The 27,538-nt window shown below is 49.0% G+C and overlaps 4 protein-coding genes and 1 non-coding gene across 11 annotated transcripts in view; 2 read left to right on the forward strand and 3 right to left on the reverse strand.

Moving 5' to 3' along the window:
• Window positions 1-1,740: 1,740 nt before the first annotated feature.
• On the reverse strand, window positions 1,741-4,217 carry MBOAT4 (membrane bound O-acyltransferase domain containing 4). The gene is given in 6 exon segments (XM_040611945.1): window positions 1,741-2,498; window positions 2,501-2,587; window positions 2,590-2,804; window positions 3,078-3,293; window positions 3,844-4,051; window positions 4,169-4,217. Coding segments are annotated over 6 exon segments (1,533 nt in total).
• Window positions 4,218-9,848: 5,631 nt separating this feature from the next.
• LOC121091002 (ribonuclease CL2-like) lies at window positions 9,849-10,895 on the reverse strand. Of its 2 annotated transcripts, none has more exons than XM_040600038.1 (2): window positions 10,794-10,895; window positions 9,849-10,376 (listed from the first exon to the last, which is right to left on the reverse strand). In XM_040600038.1, the coding sequence occupies exon 2, from the start codon at window positions 10,368-10,370 to the stop codon at window positions 9,939-9,941; it is 432 nt and encodes a 143-aa protein (XP_040455972.1). In that variant the 5' UTR covers window positions 10,371-10,376; window positions 10,794-10,895; the 3' UTR covers window positions 9,849-9,938. The 2 variants fall into 2 exon arrangements, with proteins under 2 accessions (XP_040455972.1, XP_040455962.1); XM_040600028.1 differs by having other exon boundaries at window positions 10,788-10,892.
• Window positions 10,896-14,300: 3,405 nt separating this feature from the next.
• RPS3A (ribosomal protein S3A) lies at window positions 14,301-18,555 on the forward strand. Its single transcript, XM_040600117.1, has 6 exons — window positions 14,301-14,433; window positions 15,259-15,362; window positions 16,552-16,739; window positions 16,902-17,110; window positions 17,701-17,810; window positions 18,393-18,555. The coding sequence occupies exons 1-6, from the start codon at window positions 14,372-14,374 to the stop codon at window positions 18,512-18,514; spliced, it is 795 nt and encodes a 264-aa protein (XP_040456051.1). The 5' UTR covers window positions 14,301-14,371; the 3' UTR covers window positions 18,515-18,555.
• LOC121082788 lies at window positions 18,071-18,140 on the forward strand. The gene has a single exon (XR_005826118.1). It is a non-coding gene; the product is annotated as a small nucleolar RNA SNORD73 (small nucleolar RNA).
• Window positions 18,556-21,070: 2,515 nt separating the features above from the next.
• Window positions 21,071-27,538, reverse strand: part of SH3D19 (SH3 domain containing 19) — an 86,362-nt gene continuing 79,894 nt past the window's right edge. For 4 of the 6 annotated variants that reach the window (XM_040600062.1, XM_040600082.1, XM_040600053.1 and 1 more), the window contains 4 exons: window positions 27,331-27,383; window positions 26,609-26,795; window positions 25,708-25,808; window positions 21,071-24,372 (listed from right to left, as the gene is read on the reverse strand). In XM_040600062.1, the coding sequence (XP_040455996.1) occupies window positions 24,256-24,372; window positions 25,708-25,808; window positions 26,609-26,795; window positions 27,331-27,383 (458 nt within the window). In that variant the 3' untranslated portion in view covers window positions 21,071-24,255. The remainder of the gene's footprint in view (window positions 24,373-25,707; window positions 25,809-26,608; window positions 26,796-27,330; window positions 27,384-27,538) is intronic. The other 2 variants (XM_040600102.1, XM_040600072.1) reach the window with 1 other exon arrangement.

The raw sequence follows: 27,538 nt of genomic DNA on the forward strand, positions 1-27,538 counted from the left end.
TACTTTCCTCCAGCCTTGATTCACCTCCAGATCAAGCCTGTTCTCTTGGGGCAATTTTAATTCCCCAGGTTTTCTGACACTTCGTATGCTTTCTGTGAATTTTCTCCAGATCTCTCACCTGCATTTTTTTTTGTTTTGTTTTATCTGTTTGGCTATGGTTGCTGCTGCTGGGAGGGGATGGTTCCTTGGCTGGGCACCCATTTGCATTGAATTTCCCCTGATCCCCTTAGGGAGAAGACTGTGCAGGCCCCTGCCTGCTGAAAGAATGTGGGATGACTCCAACTGCGGCTGTCGGGGATTTTCTTATGCACTGGCTTTCTTGCATCTGACTCTTGGGTCCCCTTCCCTCCAACATAGGTGGCAGGAGCATTCTGGCTTGGGAACCACTGACTTGTGGGCCACCCTGGAGAGTCTGGCCCTGGCTTGCTGTATGTGGTCTCACATGGGCTAGCAGAGTGATGAAACAGCTGGAGAACCTGCCTGAAGAAGCTCAGCATGTTTTTCAGATAGGGTGAAGAGATGACTCAGTTTCTAGGCATGGATGTAGGGAATAAGTTGGAGGCAGCTCTACAGGACAACATTGAAGGAGACAGGGCCTGGCCACAACAAATCCAAGCTGTGCTGGCAATGGGGAGATAATATATGGGGCAAGTGGCTTGCAAAGCTTGGGCTGAGTGCTCAGCAGGACTCGAGAAGTAGCCAAACATCTAACCAACCCACATAAAACAAGGTTGGATCCATTTTGCGTGCTGAGTTTCAGTTGAGTGGCAAACACTGATACAGGTGTTGGTACAGGGCCTGCATGGCAGGGTTGTTAACGTGATCAGAATGCTTTCCCTTGAGTTTGGGCACTGGAGACTGGTTCTGGTGTTGGCCCTGGTACCCTGAAGCAGCATGCCCAGCAGACCAGAGGCCAACAATAGTCTTGTAGCATTTTCAGCTATATTACTTGGAGATTTGGTGGGTGGTTCCTTCCTGTCTTATAAACAGAAACTCTTAGCTTCATGCTTTCCTGATACTTTCCCCTGTGGTAGCTCATGCTTCTTCTCCAGCCTAAACAGACCTAGGCTTTAGGGTCCTAAACCAATGCATGAGCTGGAGAAGTGCATTAGGGTTTCTGCTGTGTAGCTGTTGTGGGGAAAGTGACACGTAAGCCTCGGTTGAATGCCACAGTCAAGTTTCAGGACTTTGCTGGCTTACTTCCCCTTGACTGTGCTGTCCTCAGCATGCTATGGGCAGTAGCCCCCCTCTTTCTAGCTGGCGTTCTTGCCTCCATGCCCAGGATCCTCTGCAAGAATCCTAGAGGGGATGGATCATCCCTCTTCCCCATGTGGCAGAGGACACACCTGACCCTGCACCCTGGTGGACAAGCTTGTCACCCACTCAGGGAGTGGGGATTGCAGAAGGTATCTAATTAAGAACACAGGTTGGGGTCCACGTGCCACAGGGACAGGGCTGAGGAGCAATCGCTGGAGGAACACCACAGACCCATACGACCCAGTAGTATTGCTGTGTGGGGACAGGGGTGTTTCTTGTGCTGTCCCCAGACAGACTGCCAGCCTGTTTCCTTGCGCTCAGGTTCCCAGTGGCACAAATGGGTTTGGTGGGGAGATTGTGTGCTTCCTCCGTGAGATGAGAATGAGACTCAAAGCCCCAGGACAAACACTGGGTAGGCAGTGCGGCTGGAAGCCTTCCTGCCCAGTGGTCTGGTGACCTTGCCTCCCTGCTTCAGAGCAGTCCTCAAAGCTGGGGGATATCCCAGGAGTAAAAGCCAACCTGGTTCTCTGGAGATGCTGTTATATGAGATTGCTTGGCCAATAGCACTTCCCATCCTGCATGCTCACATGTGCAGAGGTGTGCCCCACTGGTGGCACAAATTAGCCCAGGACAGGCTCAGTTCTGCTTCAGCTTCTCGGCAAGCGGCAGCAGCAGCAGTGCGAGGCTGTAGGAGAGGGGAAGGATGCTGTTGCAGGAAGTCCAGAGCAGGCAGAGCAGGCAGAAGGTCTCAGTCTCCACAGCCACCAGGATGTAGGCAGTGATGAGCTGCGTGAAGAGCCAGGTTGTGCCATAGTAGAGGATCTTCACAGCCTGAGAGGTGGCCCGGGCACTGAGGAAGGGATGGGTGCGGTAGTCAGCCTCCACCATGACAGCCCAGCACAGGAAACCAAAGACCTGCCCGGGCCGGAGACCATGCCGCCAGGCGGAGAAGGCAAAGGTGGCTAGGAGCGGCTGGGCTGGGCAGCGCTGGAAGGTGAGGCTCCTCAGCCAGCGGGACGTGCTCTTGTTCCAGATTCGGGTGAAGATGGCCAGGTGGTGCGTCCTCTCCAGCATCCACAGGTCACGGATGGAAAGGTCTCCCTGGCGCACCTCCGGCCCAAAGCCCGCCGCCTCGAGAAGGGCCTCATCCAGCACCCAGCACAGGTAGTAGGCCGGCCCGAGGAGCAGGGCCCGTGGCCGGGCGTGGGGCAGGCGGCCCAGGCCAGCACAGCCCTGCCTGCCAGCCAGCCCCGCCGCCAGCCCGCACGCAGCCCCTGCAGGGCCAGGGCGCAGAGGCGGCACTGCCCGGCGGCCCTCAGCGGGCAGGGGCAGCCCCGCAGGACTCGGCCTGCGCCTGAAACCTGCGGAAGGAGCACAGGGGCCCTCCAAGGAGGGCTGCGGAAGGTGGCAGGTAGCTGCAGAGGGGCAGCGCGGGCTGCAGAGGCCCCTGGCCCTGCTGGAGCAGCACGAGCCCTTCGTGGACATCCAGGACCAGAGACGTAGCCTTCGGGGTGAGCAGCATGATGGCAGAGAGGGCAGCGGCTGGCCTGGAAGGAGAGGGCACCCGAGAGCTGCTGGGAGTCCCTCGAAGGGAGCGTTAGAGGCACAGGTGCAAGGCCACGCACAGGGGGAGCGCTGTCCCACGTCCCCAGAGCGCTGCCATGCCCGCAGGGTCGCCCACGCACGGGGATGTGGCCGGAGCCAGAGGGGAGGCTGCTGGCTGTGGAACAGTCAGTGCAGCCCAGGGGGCCTCCACCCCCACAAAATGGCCGGGAGGGCTTCCAGCCGAGGGCAGGAACGGGATGGAGGCAGAGCCTTACCTGGCATCCTGAGGGTCCAGCTCCAGGCTGCTCAGACCCAGGTGGCAGAGTGTCTGCCAGGACATCTGGAGAGCAAAGACCCAGGTGTGGGCACGAGCTGGGCTGACGGAGAGGAGGACAAGCACAGAGCCAGCAGCAGGGATGAGGAGCAACACAGCGTAGCTGCCCATGGCTATGCCGGCGAGGAGGCATCCTCCAGCAAGGAGGAATGTGTACCTAGAAGAGACCAGATGCCCTTCGGCTGCCTTTTGGGGAAAATGAGGCTTGAAGCTCCTGCGAGGGTGTTGGTAAGTGGGGCTTGGTCTGGTTCCGCAGCCTCCACAGCCCCCCATAGTTTGCCTCTTGGCCTGTCATTGGGCTGAGGGATCACCAGGGCCATCGTGTCCGCAAGCAGGAATGGGGAGGGACTGCAGCAGATAGATACTGCTGGCCCTGCCTGGCCCACATCCTCATCACACCAAAGACAGTCCCCATTCCCTCCCTGCTCCCCTTGCCCATGTGCTCATCCTGGTACACCCCTAAACCCATCTCTTACAACGCTGGAGTGGCTGGCCTGGCTGATTTTCCTTAATGACCTTGATCTGGCCCCGGCGCACAGAGGCAGGACTGGAGACGGCTCACATCCAAGCCATACAAATGTCCCTACCTGAGTTAGTGGGGACTTACTACCATGTGTGCCGCTGCACCTCGGTCCAGGAGATCCCCCAGAAAGCATCCACAGGCAGGACTTGCCCTCGGTGCAGCAGCAGGGGTGACAGCCACGTACCAGACGGTCAGAGAGAGGTGCCCTGAAGCACAGAGGTGGTAGAAGAGAGCAGCAAGGGGGAAAGCCACCAGCTGGTATGGGGCTGCAGGGAGAAGGGCGAGCAGGTCTGGCCAGTGCACCGAGCACCTTGCTTCTTCAGCTGCCTTTGACGCCTGGAGCAAAGACTGAGCCAAGGGCTGCTCTGGTTCCTCTTTATATGTGGCAGGACCTCAAAACAACAAAGCAGAGCCAAGGAAACAGAGGTATCTGCAGCAAGAGGAGTACATTTTCTGCATTCGTCAGTGCTGACTCCTTCAAGCACCTCTGTCCCAAGGTTTCTGTGTACGTGGAAAAAGCTGGGGTTGGTTATTTGCTCTGTCAGACGCCTGGGCCATTACCACATATTTCAAAGACAGCAAGAGCGGGCTGCCAAGATAAAAGCCTCTTTGAGCTGCCACAGGTACTCAGCACTGATGAGGCCGCACCTCAAATACAGTGTTCACTTTTGGGCCCCTCACTCAAGAAAGGCATTGGGGGGCTGGAGCGTGTCCAAAGAAGGGCAATGAAGCTGGTGAAAAGTCTAGAGAACAAGTCTAATGAGGAGCAGCCCAGGGAACCGAGGTTGTTTAGCCTGGAGAAAAGGAGGCTTAGAGGAGACCCTATAGCTCTCTACAGCTGCCTGAAAGGAGGTTGTAGCGAGATGAGTGTCAGTCTCTTCTCCCAAGTAACAAAGGATAGATCGAGAGCAAACGGCCTCAAGTTGCACCAGGGGAGGTTTAGATTGGATATTAGGAAAAATTTCTTCACCGAAAGGGTTGTCAACCACCGGAACAGGCTGCCCAGGGAAGTGGTGGAGTCACCACCCCTGGAGGTATTTAAAATACATGTAGACGGTGCTTAGGGACATGGTTTAGTGGTGGGCTTGGCAGTGCTACGTTAACAGTTGGACTCTGTGATCTTAAAGGTCTTTTCCAACCTAAACAGTTCTATCAGTCTGTGTGCCATGTGTGCCATGCTGGGATGCACCTCAGAGCAAAATCCCCAGGTGCTCCCAGAGGCCTGGTCCTTTCTCTTTGCTTCCTCTCAGCTCAGTCCTTCACAGAAAGCTGTGACTTTTTACTGGCTCTGGCCTCATTTGTTATGGGGTAGAGGTAAGAACTTCCCAGTATTTAAAACCCTGCTCACAGAAAAGGGGATGGCTTCTGCCACTCCTCAGTGACAAGGGATGGTGAGTCCCTCAGCCCCACCACTCAGCCCAAGCTACAGAGCCTTTTCATTTACCAGAGAGAAAGGAACAGCTCTATTCTCTCCAAACAATTTTTCTTGAAGTAAATAAAGAAATAGAAAAAATATGGACTCACAGAGATACTTGTGATGGTAGAAATTAGTCCCTGCAGTTAAACTGTGCGTTCATTCAAAAATGTGCTTTATGACACAGGAAAAGGGCTTTTTTTGGGCCAGACTCGAAAGGTGATTTGAAGAGTCATCTCTAGGGTGATGTGAAGCCAGTTGCATTTGTGCTCACAGAAAAAGCCTAAGAAAATCAGTCTAAAGGACTTATTCTTCTTTGTGAGATACAGCTAACAAAACCCAGACTAATTCAAATGGAAAGCTCATGGATTTTTTAAAAAACTCAGATGATATCTTTATTTTAGTGTGAATACGAAGAGGAATACCCTGGAATTTCCTTCTGGAAGAAAAAAATTTAACATTGGAGAGGTAGAAGAAGTAAGGTTTTCCCCTTCCTTTGACAAATGCTTCAAAATATTGAATTAGTCTGTTTTACGATAAAAAGCAGAATTCATGCCTAAAGTTACAGAAAGAACGATACTCATTAAAAAAAAGATATTTTTATTTTAAAAATATATCAGGTCTGATTTTTATGAATGTTTCTACTCTTCACCGAGCTTTTCAAGCTATTGTGATGTTGGAATGCTTACCACATTGTTTGGATGAGTTATTTGGTTATAAGAAGGCGGGGGACCAAACCCCCATGGAAAAAAATATTAGAGCAAAGCTGGAGAGAAACCAGCTGTATTTTGCTGTGTTTGTGCAAGGTATATTTTAAGAGCAAGCAATAGCACCGGAGGGGAGCTTTTTCCTTGTCAATTTTGGCATGCCTGGCACGCAGTGACAGCCCAGTTTCATGGGACTTGTTCTGCCAAATCCATGGAGCCCAGTTTTGACTTCGCTGAGTAAATATTTTTTGAAAGTCTTTGCAGTACCTGCTTAAGCAATTCCCTGCTATGGTTCTGCAAAAATGCCATTGCTTTTCAAGAAGCAGAAATAAATTTCCACCGTAGCACTGGGAATGTTAACATGCTGCTCATGCCTCTCTTATACCATCAGATGCTGGGTGGTGGAAGTATGATCTTAAAGCAAGCATGTGAGCTATAGAAGCATGTGAGAGAGCATTATTTGCTTCATTTGCATGTACTAAACAAGCAACAGCCCAGTTCATGGCTAAGGAATTAGTTGTTTGGAATACAGCAGATGAGAAGAGCAGGCTGACCCCTGTCAGAGCAAACTCTGGGCATGAAATTTGAGCAGATATGACTCAAATCTTAGCTTTGTGCTAGTATCCAGAAAGTTTATAGCTGCCTTCCTGGTGGCATATAGTGCTGTTTTGGGAGCAGGTTTGGTTGCCTGTTGTAATGCAGCTTGTACTGATCCACTGCAGGACTTGCCACAAATTGAAAAACGTACACTGAAAGCAAAAAAAAAAGTTATTTTAGTCAGACTGACACGATTTGTCTTTTCTCCACAGAAAAACATGTAAATGGGAAGGGAGGCCATTAAATAGGTTTCAGGAGGCCTGAACTGAGCTCCTGTCTCAGCCTTTCTCTATGACCTTAGAAAAGCTGCTTAACTCCTGTCCACAAAACTGAGGTGATGAAAGTTTCTGTCTGTGGTGTTACAAGGCAGAAACAACCACAAACCTTGGGACTTCAGGTTTGGCTATGATGGGCAGGACACGAAAATACCTAAATGAGAATGGAATTTATAAATAAATGCAATGGTTTATTAAAACACAAAAATGAAAACAATCCTTCCTTTATTTTCAGGCACCAGTCCCACTCTAGCTTTTTGCTGCTTGTTGCCCTTACAGATTTGCTGACCACTGCCTGTAAATGGCCCACCGCTGCTTGTGGCAAAGGCCTTTTGTGTCTCTGGATAAAGCGACACAAAACTACACAGCCCAGTAGTTTAAGGACAGTGCAGAAGTCTTTCATGGCAGCTGTGATCCCACTCATGAAGTCTGATGTTGTGTACAGGGAAGGGGGAGGAAAGGCACTTCCGTAAGTTCTCATGTAATTTTTTGTATCTTCTGTGCTTCTCAATACCCAAATCAGTAATTCAAAGTGTATGTTAATTGGTTATAAATTAAATTTAGTGAAATTTCTGCAAGTCACTTTTTTGCCTGCAATATGCCTTGCAATTCTTCAGCTCAGCCACATCAGCTGAACTTGGTGTGGATGAGGGGTCAGCCCTGTGCTCTGCCTTGTGTCAGCAGTGGCAAAAGAGGTGATTTCTTTTCAAGGCAGAATCCTACTAGGAACTCCTTTTTCTCTTTCAGCGTTGAGACCAAGGCCAGATGGAGATGGATCCTCTTGTACCTCCTAATGTTTTGGGACATTTAGGACAGGGACTGACATCACTGGAGACCATCTCCTGTGCTGGTTCCCCTCAACCTCACCACAGAGCTCCTGAAACAAGAGGTATGCAGCTCTAAGGACCATGCATAGTAGCAAGTGATGGGGGAAAAAAAGCTCTAAGGCTGCATGCTGTTGTTCCCCTTCCATCCCCTTTCACATGACACACAAGCCCTGCAGAGTCAGTTCTCATCCTGGTGTCTTCTTTTGGAGATGGCAGGAGCAGCTTGTTATGATCCTTGTTATGAAGCCAGAAGATCAACTGGTGCTTTGCCTCAGAGGTAAAATATCTGGCTATGACCTGCATTGCCACTGGCTGATGGAAAGAGCGGATGTGCTAACAGCCTTGAGGATGATCCTGATTCCTTTGTGGCTGAGATTTTTTTTTTCCTTTAGCCTTCACAAAGAGCAGACACTAACATATGCTGAAGAAGCAGAGTTGGTTCTTAGGGGAAAACACAGCAGAGGGATGAACCAACAGCATAGCAATGGGATAGGATGTGCTGGAGGGGAGGTGCTGCCCTGCAGGCAAAGGGAAGGTGCAAGGACCAACCCTGACTTTACAGCCCGCTCAGGTAGCCCCAGCGTGCAGGGCATCCCCGAACTGGCATTGCTGCTTTGGGACTGCTGCTCGGCGCTGTCTACCCAAGATGGGGTGCCACCTCTCCCATGCTCTTCAGAGCCTGTTGTGCAAGGCTTGTAGGGTAACTCACAGTGGTGATATTTTTCTCTCTCAGTGTCATGATGATCTGAGCTGCCAGAGAACAGATGGAGAGGCTGGAGTCCTCTACCAAGCTTTGAAGAACCGAGACAAAAAGACACAGAGCAGAGATCAAACTTGTACTTGCAGAGACCCCAGGCATTCCCTCTCGAGGGGGTCAGCCCTCCCACCTCCTCCCATGGCCTGGAGGGTGGAGAAGTGAATCTGCTGGAAGTTGTCAGGCCAGGAATGCCCCAAATGCCCTTGAAATACCTCAGTTCTTCTCCAGTGTACAGCTCTCCTCACCAGGGCACAGCTGAGAGCTGGAGCTCACCAGATCACGGAGGGCCCTCCAAGTGCCTTTCTGCTAAATTCCAGAAAAGGAGCACCTAAGTTACTAAAGGCACATGAGGAAGAGACATTTTGGATGGGGAGCAATTGAAAAGGATGAGGAAGACCATTTGCTGCGCTTCTTTTCCTCCTCAGCTACAATTTCTGAGTGTATTTGGGACGTCTCAGTAGTGCTGAACAGAGTAGCAGGATCATCTTGCTCTACCTGCTGGCAACGCTCAGCCTAATGCAGCCCAGCAGGCTGGGGGTCCTCTGCTCTGGTCTTGTTGTCAAGGGAGTCCTGATGGAAGTACTGACTCCCTAGCACAAGAGAGACATAAACACACCGGAGGGAGTCCAGCAAAGGGCTGCTGCTGCTGCTGAAGGGACCGCAGCATCTCTGATAGGAGGAAAGGCTGAGAGAACTGGGAATGTTCAACCTGGAGAAGAGAAGACTCAGGTAGGGGAAGCATATCAGTGTACCGATGGGGACGGATGAAGATAAGGGAGCTACGCTCTTTTTAGTGGTACCAAGTGACAGGACACAAGCTGAAACACACGAAATCCCACCCAAACCCAAGAAAATACTTGTTTGTATATGTGTGTATGTGTGTGGGGTGTGTGTGTTTGTGCTGTGTATGCATGTTGTGTGTATGTTTTGTGCTGCAAGTATGGTGTGTGGTTGTTTGTTGCGTGCACAGTGCATGCTTGGTGTGCATGGTGTGTTTGCTTGCGTTCAGGTGTTGTGTTTTTGTGTGTGTACAGTGTGTGTGGGGTGGTGATTCAGGGCTGTGTGTGGCCCCAGACAGTGCCCAGCTCCATGGGGATGTCAAGTGGGCCCAAGAGCGGCCCCAGCCCTGGAGAGGCCCCAGATGGGGTCATAGGCATGTGGCAGAGGGGACTGTGTGGCACATGAGGATTTATGGGGCAGACATGGGCGAAGCTGGGGGTACCCAGGGGGTTATGGGCCACATGGGAGATTGGGAGACCCTGCAGGAGCTATGGGGTATCCAGGAAAGCAATGTGACACCCAAAGAGTCAGGACACCAGGGGAGAGAGCTGAGTGCACATCCAGGGGATCAAGGGGACCCCGGGGCGATTATGGGGCATCCATGGGAGTTGTGGTGCACCCAGGAAAGGGGAGTCTATGAGGCACAAGAGAAGTCATAGGTGACTTAAGGGGCTGTAGGACATCCGGGATGTTGGGAAAACCCAGGGGTTTGAGGCACATGGGGGGCCAGGTCCACCTTGGACAGGGTCGGGGGCACCCAAGGAGGCTCAGGGGCATCTAGGAAGGGGTAGGATTGCAGGGTCCCCCCAGAAGCTGATGTCAGAACCCAGGCCTGTGGCACCTCCTTTATTGCAGGCCCCAACGGAGCCCCCAGTGGGAAGAAGAATCCATGTCCCCACCTACAGCCCCCCTACGTCAAGCCTCACTGGGTGGGTGCGTGGGTGCCAGCGAGGTGCACGGGCAGCCCATTAACGCAGGCAACACGCACATGGTGCTGGAGCTGCCGGGCCCGGTAGGTGCAAGGGGGCCGAGTGTCCCGCCCCCGCAGGCGGCAGGCTGTGAGGCCCATGGCTGTCGGGGTGCTGTGGAACCCCGCTTCGTCAGGTGTTTGGGTGCAGGCAGCCACCAGCTCCTCGGCCGGTGCGTGCACGAAGGTGTTGGAGGGCTTGCAGGCCCGTCCCGGGGCCGTCACCCGCCGGCGTGCCAGCATGGTCTCGCAGTAGCGGTGCGCTGCAAGCACGGATGTCTGGGGGTGGTCCACATGCTGCCGCAGGAATTTATCATAGCGACTCTCGCCCGCTGCCTCTGCCAGCACTGCCAGCACCAGCGTCATGCATAAGGCCCAGCCTGCCATGGGTACCTGCGGAAAGTGGGGTCGGGGCCATCAGGACTTCTGGGCCCCTGATCGGAAAGCCCACCCTGACCGCTTGAGTCTTCTACAAATTCCCCCCCAGACAGCTGGGTCCCTCACAAACCCCCTCTAAATGCATGCCCCCTCCCCCCCAGCCCCAACACCTGGGCCATCTGTGCATCCCACCTGGATGCTGGGGTCCCCTACAGAACACCCGATGGACCCCGGGTCCCCTGCAATTCCGTACTCCCCAGAAGCCTGGGTCCCCTATAGAACACCCCCCTGGACCTCTGGGTCTCCTATAGACCCACCCCTGCTCTGACACTGGGATCCCCTACATATCCTCCCCCTCCCACTGGATGCTTGAGTTCCTCATGGTCCCCTCCCACAGACACTCTTGGTCCCCTACACATCCCTCACCCGCACCTGTGTATGTGCCTCAGTTTCCCTTATGGCCTCAGGGTCTCCAGGTTCCCTCCCACTCCTCTGTGCCTCTTTTATACTGGCCCCAGCTGGGCCCAATGGGCAAGGATCCAGGAGGAGGGGCAGGGCAAAGAGCAAGGTCCAGTGGATGTGTGTGGGTAGCCAGGAGGCCCCACTCCCCCTCGCAGCCCCCAAGGTCATTAGGTAGTCATTAACGAACCACATGACTGGCTGCACATGTCCCCTCAGGTGCCCCCTGCCCATGTTGCCTTGGACCATGCATTCTGACCTTGGCCAAGTGTCCCATGGCAGGCAGGACACCAGGGTCTGCTTGGGTGGCAGGGCAAGATGCCTAGTTCCCTGGTGCGGGGGCAGGATGTTAGCGTCACCTCTGGGGCAGCTGACAGATGCTCCTGCCCCTCTTGGATGCTGTGGTACATCCATGGCTGCCCCACATGTGCTCAGGAGCTGTATGTCCCTTCCCCCTGCGCCCTCTTGCAGGCAAGTTCATACCCCTGGGAAGTGCCAGGATGCTTTTTGCCCCACCGCCACCTCACATGCTCCTGGCCGCTCCACTGAGGCAGAGACAAGCAAAGAGCCAGAAGCCAGCCTGAGCCCACCAAAAACTCCCACCCCTTTCCCTCATTCATCAGGGAGAACCTGCAGAGGTTCTGCAGGTTGGAGCCCCAGGAAGAGTGTCCCCTCCAGAGGGAGAGGCATACACTGCCCAGGAGAAGGTGTCACCACCAGGTGCAAGTGGTTTCCATCCTTCTCTTCAAAGACATGAGAGAGACTGTGCTGGGAAGTGGCAAACAGAGGATGAGGAAGAAAGTCACAGGAGTCCTCAGCTGCCTCTCTTCTGCATGAGCAACCAAGTTTGCCCCACCAGTGATTCAAGGAGGACAATGACATGTCTGGATGCTGACACTCCACGAGTGGGCCTCAGCACTAGCGCTGTGGGCTGCAAGAAGATGCACCCTTCAAGTGTGTGTCACCATCAGACCTGACCTACTTGTCCCAAGGACAGCAGAGTTGCCCCCTCTTCTGTCCCAGGCTCACCATATACTGCAGCTTGTGGTAGGCTCGGTTCTGGGCACCACCTTCCCCAAAAGACTGGAAAAGGTCTAAGACTGACCATGATGAAGGTGGAGAGTGCTCTGCCCTGGGCTGTGGTGGCATCTCTACACTCTGTGGGCCTCTCAAGAAATCCTCCTCAAGGCTGCACAGCCCCTGCAGTGGGAACAGTTCAGGCACATGGCCAAAAACTCGCAAACACGGAAGATCCGCATGGCCCCCTTGCTGACTCTTTGAGGCTGACAAGACCCTGCTCCTGCTGGGTGTGGAAGGAGGATGGGCATTCTCATCACACTCTGCCTTCCACTGTCCTGGTGTGGGTGGGAAGGCGATGGTGTCCCCAGAAGGAGGAACAAGCTTGGATGCCCGGCAAGGGCCAGCCATCAGCCCTGCATCCCAGTGCTGGCTCTAGCTGGTGTGGTACAGCTACCTGTGCTAGAGCCTACCCTACCTGGAGGACCCTCAGGCATCCTTGCCAGAGGTTGCCGTGAGGTTTGTTAGTGAACCACAGCCTGTGGTCCCCTCTTGTCCCAGGGTAGTCCCAACTGCCCAGCGCTGGCCTGGGCACCGCATCTCCCTCTCCCATCCTGGCCCACCCAGGTAGGCTGATGGGAGCTTCCTACTGCCCCATGCCCTCCCCTTTGCTGCTGCCCTGTGCCACCCCGGTGCCAGCCCTGCCTGCAGGGAGGCAGGCGGATGGTCAGGCTGTCATGGCCTGCCAGGGCTGTGCTGCTGGGGAGTGCAGGGGTGACGGACTGCGTGTGCCTAGGGCTCACTGTGCAGCACATGAGGCATCAGAGCGAGAAGCTGCAGGCTCAGTGAGGGCAGCATGCCCTGCCCCGGGCAAGGTGGGCTCTGCACCCCTGTGCAGGGTGGAGAGGAAGAATCAGTGGAGGTACTTGGGGCACCCAGACCAGCAACTTCTAGTTGGCCCCTTGGTGCCTCAGCTTCCTCATAGCGTGGGAAGGGCTGGGTGGGCTGGTGCTGTCTGGAGAGGATGCCTGGGGCCTCTGCAGACACAGGGGTTTGGTCTCTGCTCTCTTTCTATCTCAGCCCTTCAGCCCTTGGAGAATGACCACCATGCATCTCTGCCCTGGTGACACAAACCACCTCACCCTGAGGTCTCCAGAGGAAAAGCCCCCATCCAGGTTTAACCTGTGAGCTGCAGGCTACTGGCTGCACAGAACCTGCAGGAGGCGGCACCTCCTTTTGGGCTGTTGCTCTGAGCAGAGCCAGAGCAGCAAACCCCATCCCGGTATGCTCTGCCCACTGGAGCCGCACATCTGCACAAGTCTGATAGGCAGTGCCATCCCTGGCTGCCTGCAGGACAGCTGCCCTGCTCGGGCATCTCCCATCCCCGGTGCCGTGCTCTGAGCACCTACGTGTTCAGCCAAGGTGCTGCAGAGCAGCACTCTGTGTGCCCTGGTGGCCAGGCACCTTGCTGGCTCCCTGGGGACCCAGGGGTGCACTGTAAGGCACACAGAGGAGGCTGGGGTGCCCCACGAAGAGCTCTGAGGGCCAGAGGTGGGTTGTGTGGTGGGGTGGTGGGGCAAGGCTGAGGGAGTACAGGGCTCTTGTTGGATCTCAGTGGTCCTGAAAGATCTGAGAGCGGGGCCACGCTCCCCAGTGCTGAGCAAGGAGGAGCTGTGCCAGGGCAGGGACATCGACCTGGCACCTGCTGCCAGGCATTGTCCTCTCAGCGAGAGGACGTGACTTCTCCACATGACTGCCTGAGACTTTCAGTCTGTAAGAGCGGCAAAAATCCAGACATCTGAGTTTCTTTGAATGGGATGGGCAAAGCCTCATTCAGCGTGATCTCAGGGCAACTGGGCTTTTAAAATATTGTTTCTTCCTTGTGTGGTTTTGTAAGGAGACAAGAGAGGCCACAGACATTATTTCTCCCTCTCCCAACCCCGCCTTTCCCCCCTCTTCCTCCACGAAGGCGGGATCTGTGCACAGTCCGGCAGCAGCCACTGCCTGGCACCCTCCCGGTCAGCGCAGGCCCTGTCCCTGCGGCCCCAGGGCAAGCGCTGCCATGTTTGATGCCGCTCGCCCCGCAGAGGGCCCGACGCCGGCCCCAGCTCCCGCTTCCCCTCACGTCTGCCCCTCCCGCCTTTCGAACGCGCGGGGGCCGGCGCGGCCAGGGCGGCTGGTGTCGTGGGTGCGCTGCGTCCTGCAAACACACAGCCCTGAGCTTTTGCACTCTGTATTTTTCAGGAGGTCTTCTCTTTTCTTTCTTACCCCCTTAAATCTCGCCCTTCCGCTCAGCCGGTGGCGCACGACGGTATAGCCCAGATCGCGCGGCGGGGCGGGGGCGCCCCCCTCCTCCCCCCGCGCCGTTGGTTCCGTCCCGCCGTGGTACGTCCCAGGGGGCCGCCCGCCCCCGCCCCCTATTCCTCCCCTCTCGCGAGAACGTCTCCGTCGCCCTCGGCTCTCGCGCGAGCCCCGCTCTCGAATAATCTCGCGCGAGCAGCTGCTTCCGGCCTTTTCCTCGGCGGGGCGGGACCATGGCGGTCGGCAAGAACAAGCGTCTCACCAAGGGCGGCAAGAAGGGCGCCAAGAAGAAAGTGTAAGGGCGGCCGGGAGAGGAGCAGCCGGGGCCCGGGGGCGCCGGGCGGGACGCCGAGGCGGCAGGATGCCGTGGATGCGGGGAGGATGGCGGCGGCCGGGCGCGGGCCGCGGCTGTCATGGCGGCGGCCGGGCGGGGGGCGCGCTGCGTGGCGGCGGGAGGGGCGGCCCGCGGGGGGGGAGCCCCGGTGTGGCGGGGGATGGCGGCGGGGGGCGTCGCTGTGAGGGCGCGGTGCCCGGCCGCCCCGCAGCCCCGCCATGTGCCTGCTGTCCCGGCGCCGGGAAGGGCCGCGGGGCGGGGAGCGCTGGCGGCCGGGCGGGGGGCAGGGGCCGGGGCGGCCAGGCCTGCGCCCGGCAGCGGTTCTGTGCGCTGGCGGGCCTGGCGCAGCTTGCTCGGTGCAGAAGCGGGGGGGTCGCGGGTGGCGTTGGCGCAAGCGGCCTTGTGCCTGGTGCGTGTTAGCTGCAGAAGTCAATAAGTGAAATGAAGGGGTTTTCGTGGGGGGCTTGGGTGAAGCGCGCTGCCTGTACCGGTCCTGCGCGGTAGCCGAAATGTAGCGCTGTATGGTTTTCTGTTACCGTGGCTTTATGATGTTTGTGCAGTTGATTTCCGACATTCTGAACTAAATTTAAATGAATTTTTGCCTCACTGTAGTGAGTAATGCTAACTGTCTGTATTCGTATACTTGCCAACCTATTCACGTTAAAATGTTGACGTTTGCATTTCCATTTCGGAAAGCACAGGGGGAGAAAGGTCTTACTTCAGTCAGCCTGGTTTGATCTGAGAAAGTCAGTATAAAAATATCTTTTCTGCTTTATTTAAATCAAGGGTTGATCCTTTCTCCAAAAAGGACTGGTATGATGTCAAAGCACCAGCAATGTTTAATATCCGAAACATCGGGAAGACACTTGTCACCAGGACTCAAGGAACTAGTGAGTAGTGGGGTTTTGTGCAGCAGAGGGAGATGTATTTGTTCCATCTGCTAGCTCCAATTGAGACTCGAGTAAAGAACTGCTGACAAATTGCTTTTGCTCATAATATTATGAACCTGGAAGTTCTTTGTTTTTTGTTTAAAAAAGGCACTTCTAACTGATTTGCTTTGAGTTTTCTTAAGTTGACTGAGTTGCTTAAACAAATGACCTTAGTAGTTGCAGGGAACTTAATACAGTGTGGTCCTTGTTTGTGCAAGAGTGCTAGACCATGGGTATGATACAGAAGGACATGGCTGCAGTTGCTAATGAACCGCTGTTGTAGTAGCATGACGAGTTTGAGGAACTACGAAGTCATTCTGATTGTCACGGAGAGGGATGTGGAGACTGTTACAGGAGACCTTGGTCATAATAGGACTGTAAATACCATAGCGTTAGAAAAGACTGAAACGTGAAGCTTTTAGGTAAATCAATCTCTGTTGAGAGCTATAATTGCTAACTTAATGGGAGTGTATGTAGATGTTATCACTGAATAGTAAAGGTTTTTTATATGATCTGGCACACCTCAGGAAAAGGAAGTCTCTGTTAGGAATCCACAGGGGTCCGGATACAGGTCGTAGTGTTTTTGGAAGGTTAGCTGTGTAGAATGGCTAAATAGTTGCCACTTAAAAGTTACGAAAATGATCGTTATTTTGATCTGTGTATATGTGAAACAAGTAAAATAAGGGTCACTGTAACCCAAGTATGTCAGCCAGTGTTAAAATGGTTAATTGCTACAGGTAGAGCTGTGAGATGACTGCTTAGTAATGTGTCCATTGCTGCTTTATCTGCTGAGCACATGTGGCTTTTTATGTTTATGTTTTAATTAGTTTTCATAATTTCCAAATATTTTGGAACCCCTTCCAGTTCTAAAAAAACCCTCAAATAATTACACATACTGGAATCTGCAGTATACTGCTATTTCTCTTCAGCATCTGAGATAATTATCTTCCAAAGATTCTTTACATAGGTAACAATATGGTATTTTGTTCTGTCAGTTGATTTGATTTTGTCAATATACATATAGACTTGAGAACTGTGAAGCTAGTGGCATCACCTACTATTAGAAAACATCAAATGAAAATGAGTATCTGATTTGAATAATACTTTTCTAATTTTAATGAAAGGTGTTTTATCTTGTTTCATAATACAGAAATTGCCTCTGATGGACTGAAGGGTCGTGTATTTGAAGTGAGTCTGGCTGACCTGCAGAATGATGAAGTTGCCTTCCGTAAATTTAAACTGGTAACTGAGGATGTTCAGGGCAAAAATTGTCTGACCAACTTCCATGGAATGGACCTCACCCGGGATAAAATGTGCTCCATGGTCAAAAAATGGCAGGTGTGTAAAGGGCAAGGTCTGTGTTGTTGCTAGGGCTTTTAGGAAAGGAGGTATCCACTGACATATTGTTTGAAGTGGCATCAGCAGGTATTAATGAGCATCAGGTGCAGTTCTGAGAAACCTCTCTGTCATGCTGATCATGAATGACCGTTTCTTTTGTAGACAATGATTGAAGCCCATGTAGATGTCAAAACTACCGATGGTTACCTACTGCGCCTCTTCTGTGTGGGTTTTACGAAGAAGCGTAATAACCAAATCCGCAAGACCTCGTATGCCCAGCATCAGCAGGTTCGACAGATTCGCAAGAAGATGATGGAAATCATGACCAGAGAGGTCCAAACCAATGACCTGAAAGAAGTTGTCAATAAGCTGTAAGCTTTGGTTCCTCCTCCACCCCCTGCCCGGTTCAGATAAGTTGGTTGTTGGTCACTTGTTACTGAGTACTTAGGGAATGCTGGTCCTTCACGTACTGTTTGGCAGAGACTAGGCAAGGTGCCTCTTGTGTTTAAAAGCTAAGGTGCCATTTTCTTCAAATGTTCTCTCTGACTTCCATCAACCGTCACGTTTACGTAAATGTAAAATCAGGATCTACATAGATTTTTGATTCGTGTTTTTACAGGCTAAAATTGTATTTCTGAATCAGGCGGGGCTGTGGATGTTCTGGGTTCTTCTGGCAGAAGGAAGTGTTCTAAAGTGTGGTGTTTGCTTCCAGAAGTTTGATGGCAGATTTGCTCTCAAAATGAGCACACTTGTACTATATCCCTTCTAACACTGCAAGGAAAATGTCTTAAAATCTAAACATACTTGAAGAAAATGGTTAAGAGAACAAAGGCAGTATTGATGATTCAAACTTCTGCAGAGTATTATGTAGTTTTAAGAATTATTTTAAGCCTGTATTGCTCATGAAGAAGCAGGCACAATTTTTAACGTTCTGGTACTGGTGTGTTCTCTCATTTCTCAGGATCCCAGACAGCATTGGCAAAGACATAGAGAAGGCATGTCAGTCCATCTACCCTCTTCATGATGTCTATGTCCGCAAGGTTAAGATGCTGAAGAAGCCCAAGTTTGAATGTAAGTAAATTACTGCAAACCTTTAACGTTCTTGGAGGAGGATGTGGGAAGCTGTTAGTTTAAAATGCATTTGTTTTTGCATAAAGATGTTAAAGCAGCATCATAAGCTTAAGTAGCTGTAGCAGTGAAAAGGACACTTGTCCTTCTAGTCCAACATCTGGCTTTCAGGCTTGACAGCCAAGCAGTGATCATTCAGTTGGGAGCTTTTTTTGAATTCTTGCCTGAAACTGCTGCTGACTGTTTAAAGGCTTTGGCTTGGGAATGAATGATGACAAAATGTTTCGGTCCCAGATGACATGGAATGATTCCATTTTCCCATTTTCTGACATTCCCATATAACGCAGTAGTAGGTTCTTGACTTTACCTCTTCTCAGAAAAAGAAAAGTTTAATGTGTAATTTCATTACGTAGCGCTTCACTACTTGTTTTTGTCTGGCTGCCAGTTAACTACAGCAGCATCTCCTTGCATGAGCTTTCTGGAATGGACTTGATCATACCTACTTTAAACTGTTCTGGTGGTTTAATTTGTATGCGATAAACAATTCGGCAACCTCACGCTGTTCATAATGCTTCTTCTTTTTAGTGGGCAAGCTGATGGAACTACATGGTGAAGGTGGTGGTGCTGGAAAACCTTCTGGCGATGAGGCAGGCACTAAAGTAGAGCGAGCCGATGGATATGAGCCACCCGTGCAAGAGTCTGTCTGAAACTAAAAATTGATGGAAAATAAAAGTCCTAATATACAGAACTAATGTTTGGTTGCCTATATTGCTATTGGTACTGGATATATGGATGGGTTTTAATAAGGTAAACCTCTTCCCTTTGGTTTGGGGGGAAAAAAACCCAACACTTGCTTGAGATATTTTTTTTCATGATTAGTGTTAGGATGTGGGTGGAAGATGGTGGGTTGTCCTTTTTGAAAGGTGGAAAGTGCAGTGTACCGAGGAGTGTGTGGTTTTTTTCCCAGTAATTTTGGTGCTCATGAAAACTTGTGGGTTTGTGCAGAGGTTGTTGTATTGGTGAAAGAGGAGCATTGTACAGGGCGAATGGGGTGCCGCACAGGGAACCTGTTCCAGAATTCTTTATATAGGGAAGTCTCAGGGGGTTTATCCAGACCTACGTACATGCAAATTGCATATGTGTATGTCTAAGCTTCGTGGTGGTAACTCAGTATGACCTCTCATGGGACAGGTTTAGTCGCGGATGGCCAAAAGATGCGGAGACCTTTAAGTTGTAGTGATGATTATGGAAGCAGGGTTGGTTTCGAGCAGTGTAGAAAGGCAGAATATGCTCAAGAGCAGGGTTGTATGTGGGTTTTTCTAACCTCTATCAGAACTGAGTAACCATAATCGTAGTTGAAAAACCTTTGGAATATCAGGGGAAAAAATGCTACCATAAAAAGGCCATGGTCAATGCCCTGAAAATAAAGCACACTTAAGTGATTTTCTGAGTAAATTTTAAGAGTGCTTTTTTTGTTATCTGATAGTGGGTTTGCTTCTTGTTCAGCTTATGCTGGCCTAATAATTGAAGAGTGTGTTTTTCTGGCTAAAACAAGTAGTATTTTGCACTGTTAGCATGTTTTGTTTACAATTGGGCAACAGACTTACACTTAGCGATATTAAATTGTTGAAAAGTTTGTGATTTAACCCGAGAACAGAGTAGTACTGGCCTGTTTGGGGAGGTGGCTGAGATAGCGGAAGCTCTTGCAGTAAGCTGGGAAATGGCTGAGGACAAGAAATGGAGGAACATAAAGAAATGTTACTGTTGTGACAAAGATACTAGGGGAGAGGCAGAGGGACGCTACCCGTGACGCTGTGCTCTTTGGTGTCAGGGATTTTCACCTTTTCCTGGTTGGTAATTCTGGTTTGGAGCAAATACTATGCAAAATGAAAAGAATGTTTTCTAATTTATTTAGAAGGCTGTAGGTGATACTGTTTCATGCTGTGATTCCAAGTGACTGTTTTAATATGGGGGATGATATTAGAACAGCCCATGATTTAATAACTGGGTAACTGTCTTTGTTGGGTTGTAAATACTAGGCCTACTTGTTCTGCTTTTTCTGGTTTGTATAGTGGAAGCATAGTGAGTGCTCAAAACTTGCCTGATACCAAAACAGGAGAAAGGAATAGCGCTGGTTTTAATCTGCCTTGCTCTTGTCACCTGTGTGTTGAGGTGGGTGTCACTCCCCTCTGCGTGCCAGGCAGTCAGGTTCTTGAAGCCATAAATTGAAAAAAACGCCCCTCCACATCTCGGACATCTCTCAACAAAAATGAGGACTCTTTACTGGAGTTAAGACAAACAAACCATGATTTAGGGTAAGTGTGGTGAGGCTGGAAGTCCTTGAACCTACTAAGTTTTAATGCAGGTGTGTGTGTATATACATATATATATATATATATATATATTTGTCCATATATTCCAGCCCTGCATCAGATTCAAAGCTGTCAGACCTTTCCAGTAACGGATTCGTTGCCTGTTATTTTCTCTGCTTGGTGACTGTTCGACAGGGCTTTCTGCAGGTTTTTGCATTTCATATTACTATACTTCTAAATACTTTGAGAAAAATCTGCAAATAAAATAAGGGACTGCAACTGGCCTGTATTCTCTGTACGTAGACTAGGAGAGTTAAAAATCCTAAGGTGGTGTTTCTGAAAACTACTGTGTTTTTCTCCTGTTAATTTTTCCTTCAGCTGTACGTTTGAGGAGCCTTACGTTGCAGAAAGCCTAGTATGACATGCAAGCTTTAGAAAGTGGTTTCAGATGGGGGGGAAAGCAAGCAGGAAGGAAGATTTTCTGCATCCCCTATACAAATACCATGTGAAAAATCACAGTGTATGAATAGCAGCAGTCAGCAGAGCGCACGTGTAAGTACATGTAGAATTTTTCATTGGCTCAGGGTCAGCCCATGCCTTTGTCACAAGTAATCTTGCCAAAGCAAGAGTAGAGCATCACTGTCGCATGATGTGCCACAATGGCAGCTGCTTGCTGCAGGTAGCAAATAGAGATTCTGCAGGGGGCAAGTGTGAAATGTACCTGAGGCCGAAGGCTTGAATAAACAGTTAAAGCCATCGGGATTCTCCGAGGGGTTTGGACTACTTGTCAGGTGGTGCAGTATCATTGTACTGTTGTTTGGGGGCTGGGGTTTGGTGGTTTTGTGGGTTGTTTTTGGCCTCGGGTTAAATACATAAGCAGAATGAGACTTATCATGTCAAATGGAAAGCTCAGCTATCCACAGCGTAAGACAATTAAAATGCCATCATGACTTAATTATAAAAATTTTATTGGTTAAATACATTCTTAATTTACAGAGGTACCATAACAAACTTACTGGACTTAACAAATATTTATTTATGACACTGTTACTTATACACAGAACAAAGATGTTTTCCTGAAGATACTTCCAGAGGGTGGGTCAAACAGAAAATGTTGTGGTAAATGAGGCTTTTATTATCACACTAATGTATGGAGGTTTAGCTGAATTTCAAAAATTACAGCTGAAATTTGCTACTATATTGCAGTTAGGATTTGTGCTCCACCTCATTCTTGGGTTTTTTTTTTTTGCAGATTATGTACTGTACACCTTAGGAATTTTATGTTCTGATCTGTATGCGGTTTCATGGTGATCCTAGGCCATCAAGTCTTACGAAAATCCCTTCCTGTAAAAGCCAAGCCATCCAACTTTGTTCTCAGTTCTAGTAACTATGCTGTTGTAGCTGCCTGCAGCAACGCGAGCAGCCCTTGGATGGCACTCCCTGCGCTGAACATCAGGCTTTGCCGCTCTTCCTGCCCCGCGTCGTGGGGAGGAGGTGATTAAAATAAAGCAGAGTGGTCTTACCTGCTGATAGGCACTGACTTTAAACATTCAGTGGAAGTTACAAAAACAACTGGTCACAGTTATAAAAACAGGGAAGAGGAAACTGAAAAAAAAATATAAAAAAATTCAGTTCTGCTTTTGAGAGTTGTATCAAAATCTTAGAAAACTGCCAGACAAACAGGAAGTAAACGTCATACACCACCACAATGATGCGGTACGTCTTCGGGGGACCTGGGTACCGGGTTTGTTGCTGTAGGCTCTGCTGCGTTCTGCTGCTCTCACTGGGGGTTCAGGAATTGTGTTGGCACAGGTCATGGTGGAAGAAGGGGAATCCACTCAGAGTTCATGGCTGAAAAGTAGAGTGGGCTTGCAAGTCTGGAAAGCTATCTGTTTACTTGGATTTCTCTAGGAGGAGATGGCTGTTTTATTGGAATAAACAACAAAAACCTTTGGAATCTGCAGGCAGGAGAACTTGGAGAGTGGGAAGACTTGTCCTCAGAGTGGACTTATGTTAAAGTTTGATTCCACAGGAGTTCCGGATAGACTTGTTGGGGAAGGTAAAACTGAATAATAGCTGTATAAATTGTTTCCATTTTCCTAGAATAGCCCATAATAATTGTTTTTCTAATGTTAATCCCTGTAAAGAAAGTTAAAGTGAAATTCTTTGCTCATTAAACCTTTGTGTGATCTTCATACCCTAGTTGTCTGAATGATATTGGGGCGTGAAGGTTCCGGAGCTGAGGGCTGACACCTGCGTCTGGTATTTGCGAGTGCTGTGTGGTGTGAGATCAGGGTGGTGCCAAGGTGCCGGTGGCTCTGCTGTGGGCTCGTGTCAGCAGAGTTCCAGTCTGCTGCTGAGACTGGAGGCCTGTTCCCTGCTGTGGGAGCATCTTTTAGTTCAATTTTGGCTGTGAGCTTGTTCATGCCGGCTGTGGTGGTAACCAAAGTGCAGTGCATGGGGAGGGGAGGGCTCTGGGCTCCCCCCAGCACGCATTGGCACCAAATTTAGATGCACTCTGATCTTTTGTAGCAGTAGGTGTTTGTTGCTGTATTCCTTAAACCTCCTATCAATAAAGCTGTAGGCAGGCACATGACTAAGGCAAAACGTCTCATGGTCAGTCATTCTCGTTTCCAGTCTCCGTCTGCTGCTCAACTGTGGGCGTTCCTGCAGCCTGAACTTGCAGACGCACAAAGAAAATGTTTCTAAGGGTGCCCCGGTGCCTGGTGATCCGCATGTCTCTGAAGTAACGACTCGTAACAACAGCTTACTGGTTCCTTTTTGTTAGACAGTGATGAACTACTGTCAGCAATCAAAGCCAGCTGCAGCATAACTTCTTTCTATTCCAGTCCGATGAAGTTAGGAGTTAATCAAGATGCATTTAACTATTTTGTCAGAAGCCAGGTGTTGCAGAAAGGAGTTTACTGCCAGAAGTTCCTTTTATGTCACGCTACCTCAATCATGTCTTAGTTTGCTGTTCAAGTCATACTGCTGCTTTTTACTAAATGCCTTCATTAGAGCTGCTCGAAGTACCTTCTTGCCAGGCGTGTTTTCCTTAAGGCCTCGACAGACCAGTTGTAATGATGCTCAGTAGAGCTGGTATGTGGTAACAAACTGGAAACTAATCCCGTGTCTGCTGAAAGCTTAAAACCGCGGCTGTGTAATATCCTTCATGTTAAGGATAGGAATAGCATTACTGAAGTATATCTCTGTGCTTGAGTGACAAATGAAACGCAGAACGAGTGAAGACTGGCTTTCCACTTAGCTGAAGGGCACGGAGGGGCAAATGGTTGGAATAGTGCAGCTACTGCACGGAGGGGATCGGAGAAAACAGTAAATGCTGTCACAGCTAACTTCAGCTGGGAAAGAGGGGTACAATGGTGCTTGAAGGACAGTGGGCAGCAGAAAAATCTAAACCTGTATCTGAAAAGGATTTTAGGGGAAGGGAGAAAGGTCTAAGATGATTCTTACTAATTTGAACATTATTCATTATGAGGCAAAATACTTAAGTTTTACTTTTGTGATTGTCCTGTATAAGCAGCTTGGGCTAAGAAAAGAATACTACACAAGGATTTGTTTCTGAGTTTTCCCTCTTACCAGTATTAGATTTGATATTTTTCTACTATGAAATATATTATCTTTCTTATCCTCTAAGTCATAAAACAAGTGGATTCTACTGCTAATGTGGAAGTAATGAGACCTGAATATCAAACTTGATCTACATACTGAGTGCTGTAATTATATCTTAAAAACATTTTTTTTTAAATCTGGATTTTAAAGTTTTTAAAGAAGCCCAAAGAACCTTACTTTATGCAGACTTTGTGCATGATAAATGTAATACCAGATAGTAAACATACTAGAATGCTATTTAAGTTAAAATGGTGTTGCACCACAGTATTTCCCTAGTTGAAAACCACTGAAAATCCTGCTTGTATTTGCTCTCAGAGCATTCATGAAGCATGACTACATACACTGTCACAAAAGACTAAAGTTTTCTTATTTGACTTCAAGATACTAATATGACTGTCTAGAAAAAGTAGTGCAAAACATTGATAGTCAAAACACGATGTCTTTGCTGTGCCTTTAGGATAGAAAACATTCTCTCCCACATGCAGGGAGTACAAAGAGGCAACACTTCACTGTGTTTTTAAAATCTGAACAAAGTTCTTGGGAAATATCCCAGACTTTCCTTGTATCTCTCCACTCATCCAGTCCTCGTCTACAGATTCCAGCTCTGTTATTGTATCACCTGCCTGTAAGAGAAGAAGCAATGTGAGCCAGTACAGCTTACAGTGCGGAGTGTTAACGCAGGCGTAGCTGATGTTATTCAGAAGCAGTATCAATCAAAAAAGAGAAGAAGTAGGATGTGGCCGGTCTCTTCTGTTGGTTACGTCTCTGAGATGGTTTGCCAAAGCCAGCTGAAGCTTCTCTTGGGGTAAATACTTGTCTATGCTGAAAAATTACAGCCTTCCAGAAGGAAAAGATAGCACTGCTGGGTACTTCTGCATCACTTCAGCTCTCCAGGTCGGGTGGGTAAGTTAGAGGGGCTCACGGGCCCCTGCCTTGCTTGGTACTTTGGTATGTTTCCCAGCTCTGTTACGAAGGTTTCTTTTCTAAAAACACTTCAGAGTGGGGGTTTTGTTTCCTTCAATTTAGTCCTAATATTTTCTAGCACTTGGAAACTTGCCTTTTTCCTCTGGAAACTTGCCTTTCCCAAAAAAGGAAAGCGCTCAGTGTAGCTGCTGAAAATAAAATTGCAGCTCCTTGTTCCTGTTTCCACTGTGCCATGCCACACCCTCATCTAAAATACCATCCTGGCCCTGGCCTTCTTTACAGTACCTCCACTACCATTTTCTGTTTTAAAGAATCACCTATATCCTTTAGCATTAGCAGCTTGCAATGCTTGAAACTTAATTTTTTTGCTAGTTTTAGAAGGGAAAAATAGTGTCTTCCAGCTGATAAACACAATTTTGGGCCTCCTGTGACAGTCTGCTGTTTCTCAGAAACTTGCTTTTGAGGACAGAGTTACCTAAATCATGACTGAATCTACAGGGCACGCTGTTTCTTGTTCATGGTTCTTAATATTATCTAGGCATCCAGCAAGTATTTAATTTCTCCCCTTGTTCCCATGGCAACTGTGTGCTGTGTTGCCAAACTTTCAGATTTTGCTGTACTAGGTGTCCCTTTGAGGCACTGCTGCTGTAGCACCGGCACTCTTACTGTTATTCTCCCTGTTGCTGTCTGTCTTGTTAAAAGAGGGGCTCCCTTGACGATATCAACCGATTGAGAGCTGAATGCACTGCAAAATGAGGTTGGTTTGTCTTTGATCAGAGAAGTTGGGAATTCTGCAACTCCTGACCTCTTTTTCAATGTCTTCAATGAAGATTTTGCCAACGCAAAATAGAAGTGGTAAGGGCAAGAAATTTTTTTAGAGAGACAGTTTATCAATTGTGTTAATATCTATGCCTAGTCTATGCCCTTCATTCTTTCTTGTTCCAAGCCTATTTTCACAGTGGATAAATCTTATTTTTTAGCATTGTTTAGGACCATAAGACCTTTTGGAAAATTGGGCTAAGAGAGGTACTTACTTTGAAGGAAAGCTCATCTTCATTTTCTCCATGAAAATCATAAAGAGCTTTGGCTTTTCCTTTCTTCCCTCCTACGGAGTGTGACAGCTCTACCCTGGCTGCTAAATGAGGACAAGACAAATTACTTGGATTGGAATGAAAGAAATTTCTCTTTCTGGAGAAGCTTCCTGTCATTCTCATGTTTTCCCCCCCGCTACTGTGCTACAGCACGTCTAGATGTTACTACTACTGCTGCTTAGCAAATTCCCTGTCTTACTGGAATAAAAATCTCGACACAAGTTCATTTTATAGTACTAACACATTCTCATGGTTCTGCTTCTAGGAGGACTAAATTTAAAGTTCGCTCACTTAAATGTTTGCTTTACTTGCAAAAACTGTGGGAAAAAATTCTGATTTTGTCTCTTCTGTCAAGGTTTGACTGCATTGATTTGGGGACCAAACAGGAACTTGAGGAGAGCAAGTGTTGTTGATTCCTTGCTTCAAGGGGATTACAGTAGTTCTGTGCCAAGAAAGAGCAGTTGTAGTTATTTACAGCTCTAACAGCTCTTTTTGGCAGCGCTGCAGTGTTTCTCTTCAGCTGAGGGAAAACTGGGCTTCCTCCCATCTTTTGCACCCCTGAATTCCTGCTATAGGCAACTCGATGGTCCTGTTTTGCCTGTGCCCAGATGACACTTCAGACCATCCCAGTATGCCTATCACCTCCCAGATTACTCGCTGACTAGAGCATTATAGTGCTATTATTAGAGAGGGTCGCTCAACAGTTAGTTTAGCTTTAGGATACTAAGGACTGTGGTGGTGTGTGGCTTGTTAATGCAGTGGAATAGTTGGTTTCTCCCAGAAATCTGTCATGACTGTGACAACCCAAGGAATAATGAATTGACATCTAGTAGGAGCACTGTACCTGAGCAGGTCTGTACAAAAACTGCTGGGAAAATTCCTTCCTTTTCGTTCAGTCTTCCTCTATACCACTCTGAATCTACTTGCTCCAGTATTTGGATGTAGTCCCCCTTTTTGAAGGATAAATCATCTTTGGTTTCTGCTGTAAAATCATGAAGCGCTTCACACCACTCTGTTGAGCGTCTGTTGTTCTAGTCAAGCGAACAGAAGAAACGCATTAATTTTAGAAGCGTTAATGGAGCCTGTAAGCTGTGGATAGTGATGAACGCAGCTGTACAGACCACAGGTGTCCTGACTCTCTCTCATTCCATAGTATCACTACAGATGTAGGCTAGAATGGCATTTCAGCAATTACCACAGAATTTCATCCAGGCTCAGATGTGTTCCTTTTTATCATTGGTAGCAGGGTACAGGATTAATAAATTCAAAATTAGACCACTGCAGCAATACTTAAAATAGGGCTAATGAGAATTTGCTTAAGCACAAAGGATAAAAATGCACTTATGCTAACTTGCCAGAAGCTATGAATACAATCAGTTTAGACCAACTGTCAGAATTCAAGATGTGACCTTGCAGCATTGTGTACTGTGGGAGTTGTGTTACGTTCAGGTTTGAAGTTGTGGTTTAAAGATTTAAAGTTAATCTGAAATTATAATATGTAAATGTCTGTGTAAATCTGTGAAACCACTATGTAAATTCTGGCCCTCACCTATACAACTTCATTACCTGAGGAAGGGAAGAAGAAACCTCCACCTTGTTCTTCAGTGCTGCTCCTGTACAAGTAAAGCAGAATTTAGAATAGCAGTGATGACTATTCATAATGTTACTAATTATAAAGACTTTAGATATTCAAAGCAATTGTAAGAATAGCTTCTTAAGAAGTCCTGCTATTCCTTTTTTAAAAAAAAAATAATCTGTCTTCTCTTCCTTTCTA

The sequence above is a fragment of the Falco naumanni genome, chromosome 1, assembly GCF_017639655.2.
Source record: "Falco naumanni isolate bFalNau1 chromosome 1, bFalNau1.pat, whole genome shotgun sequence".
Classification (NCBI taxonomy): Eukaryota; Metazoa; Chordata; class Aves; order Falconiformes; family Falconidae; genus Falco; species Falco naumanni.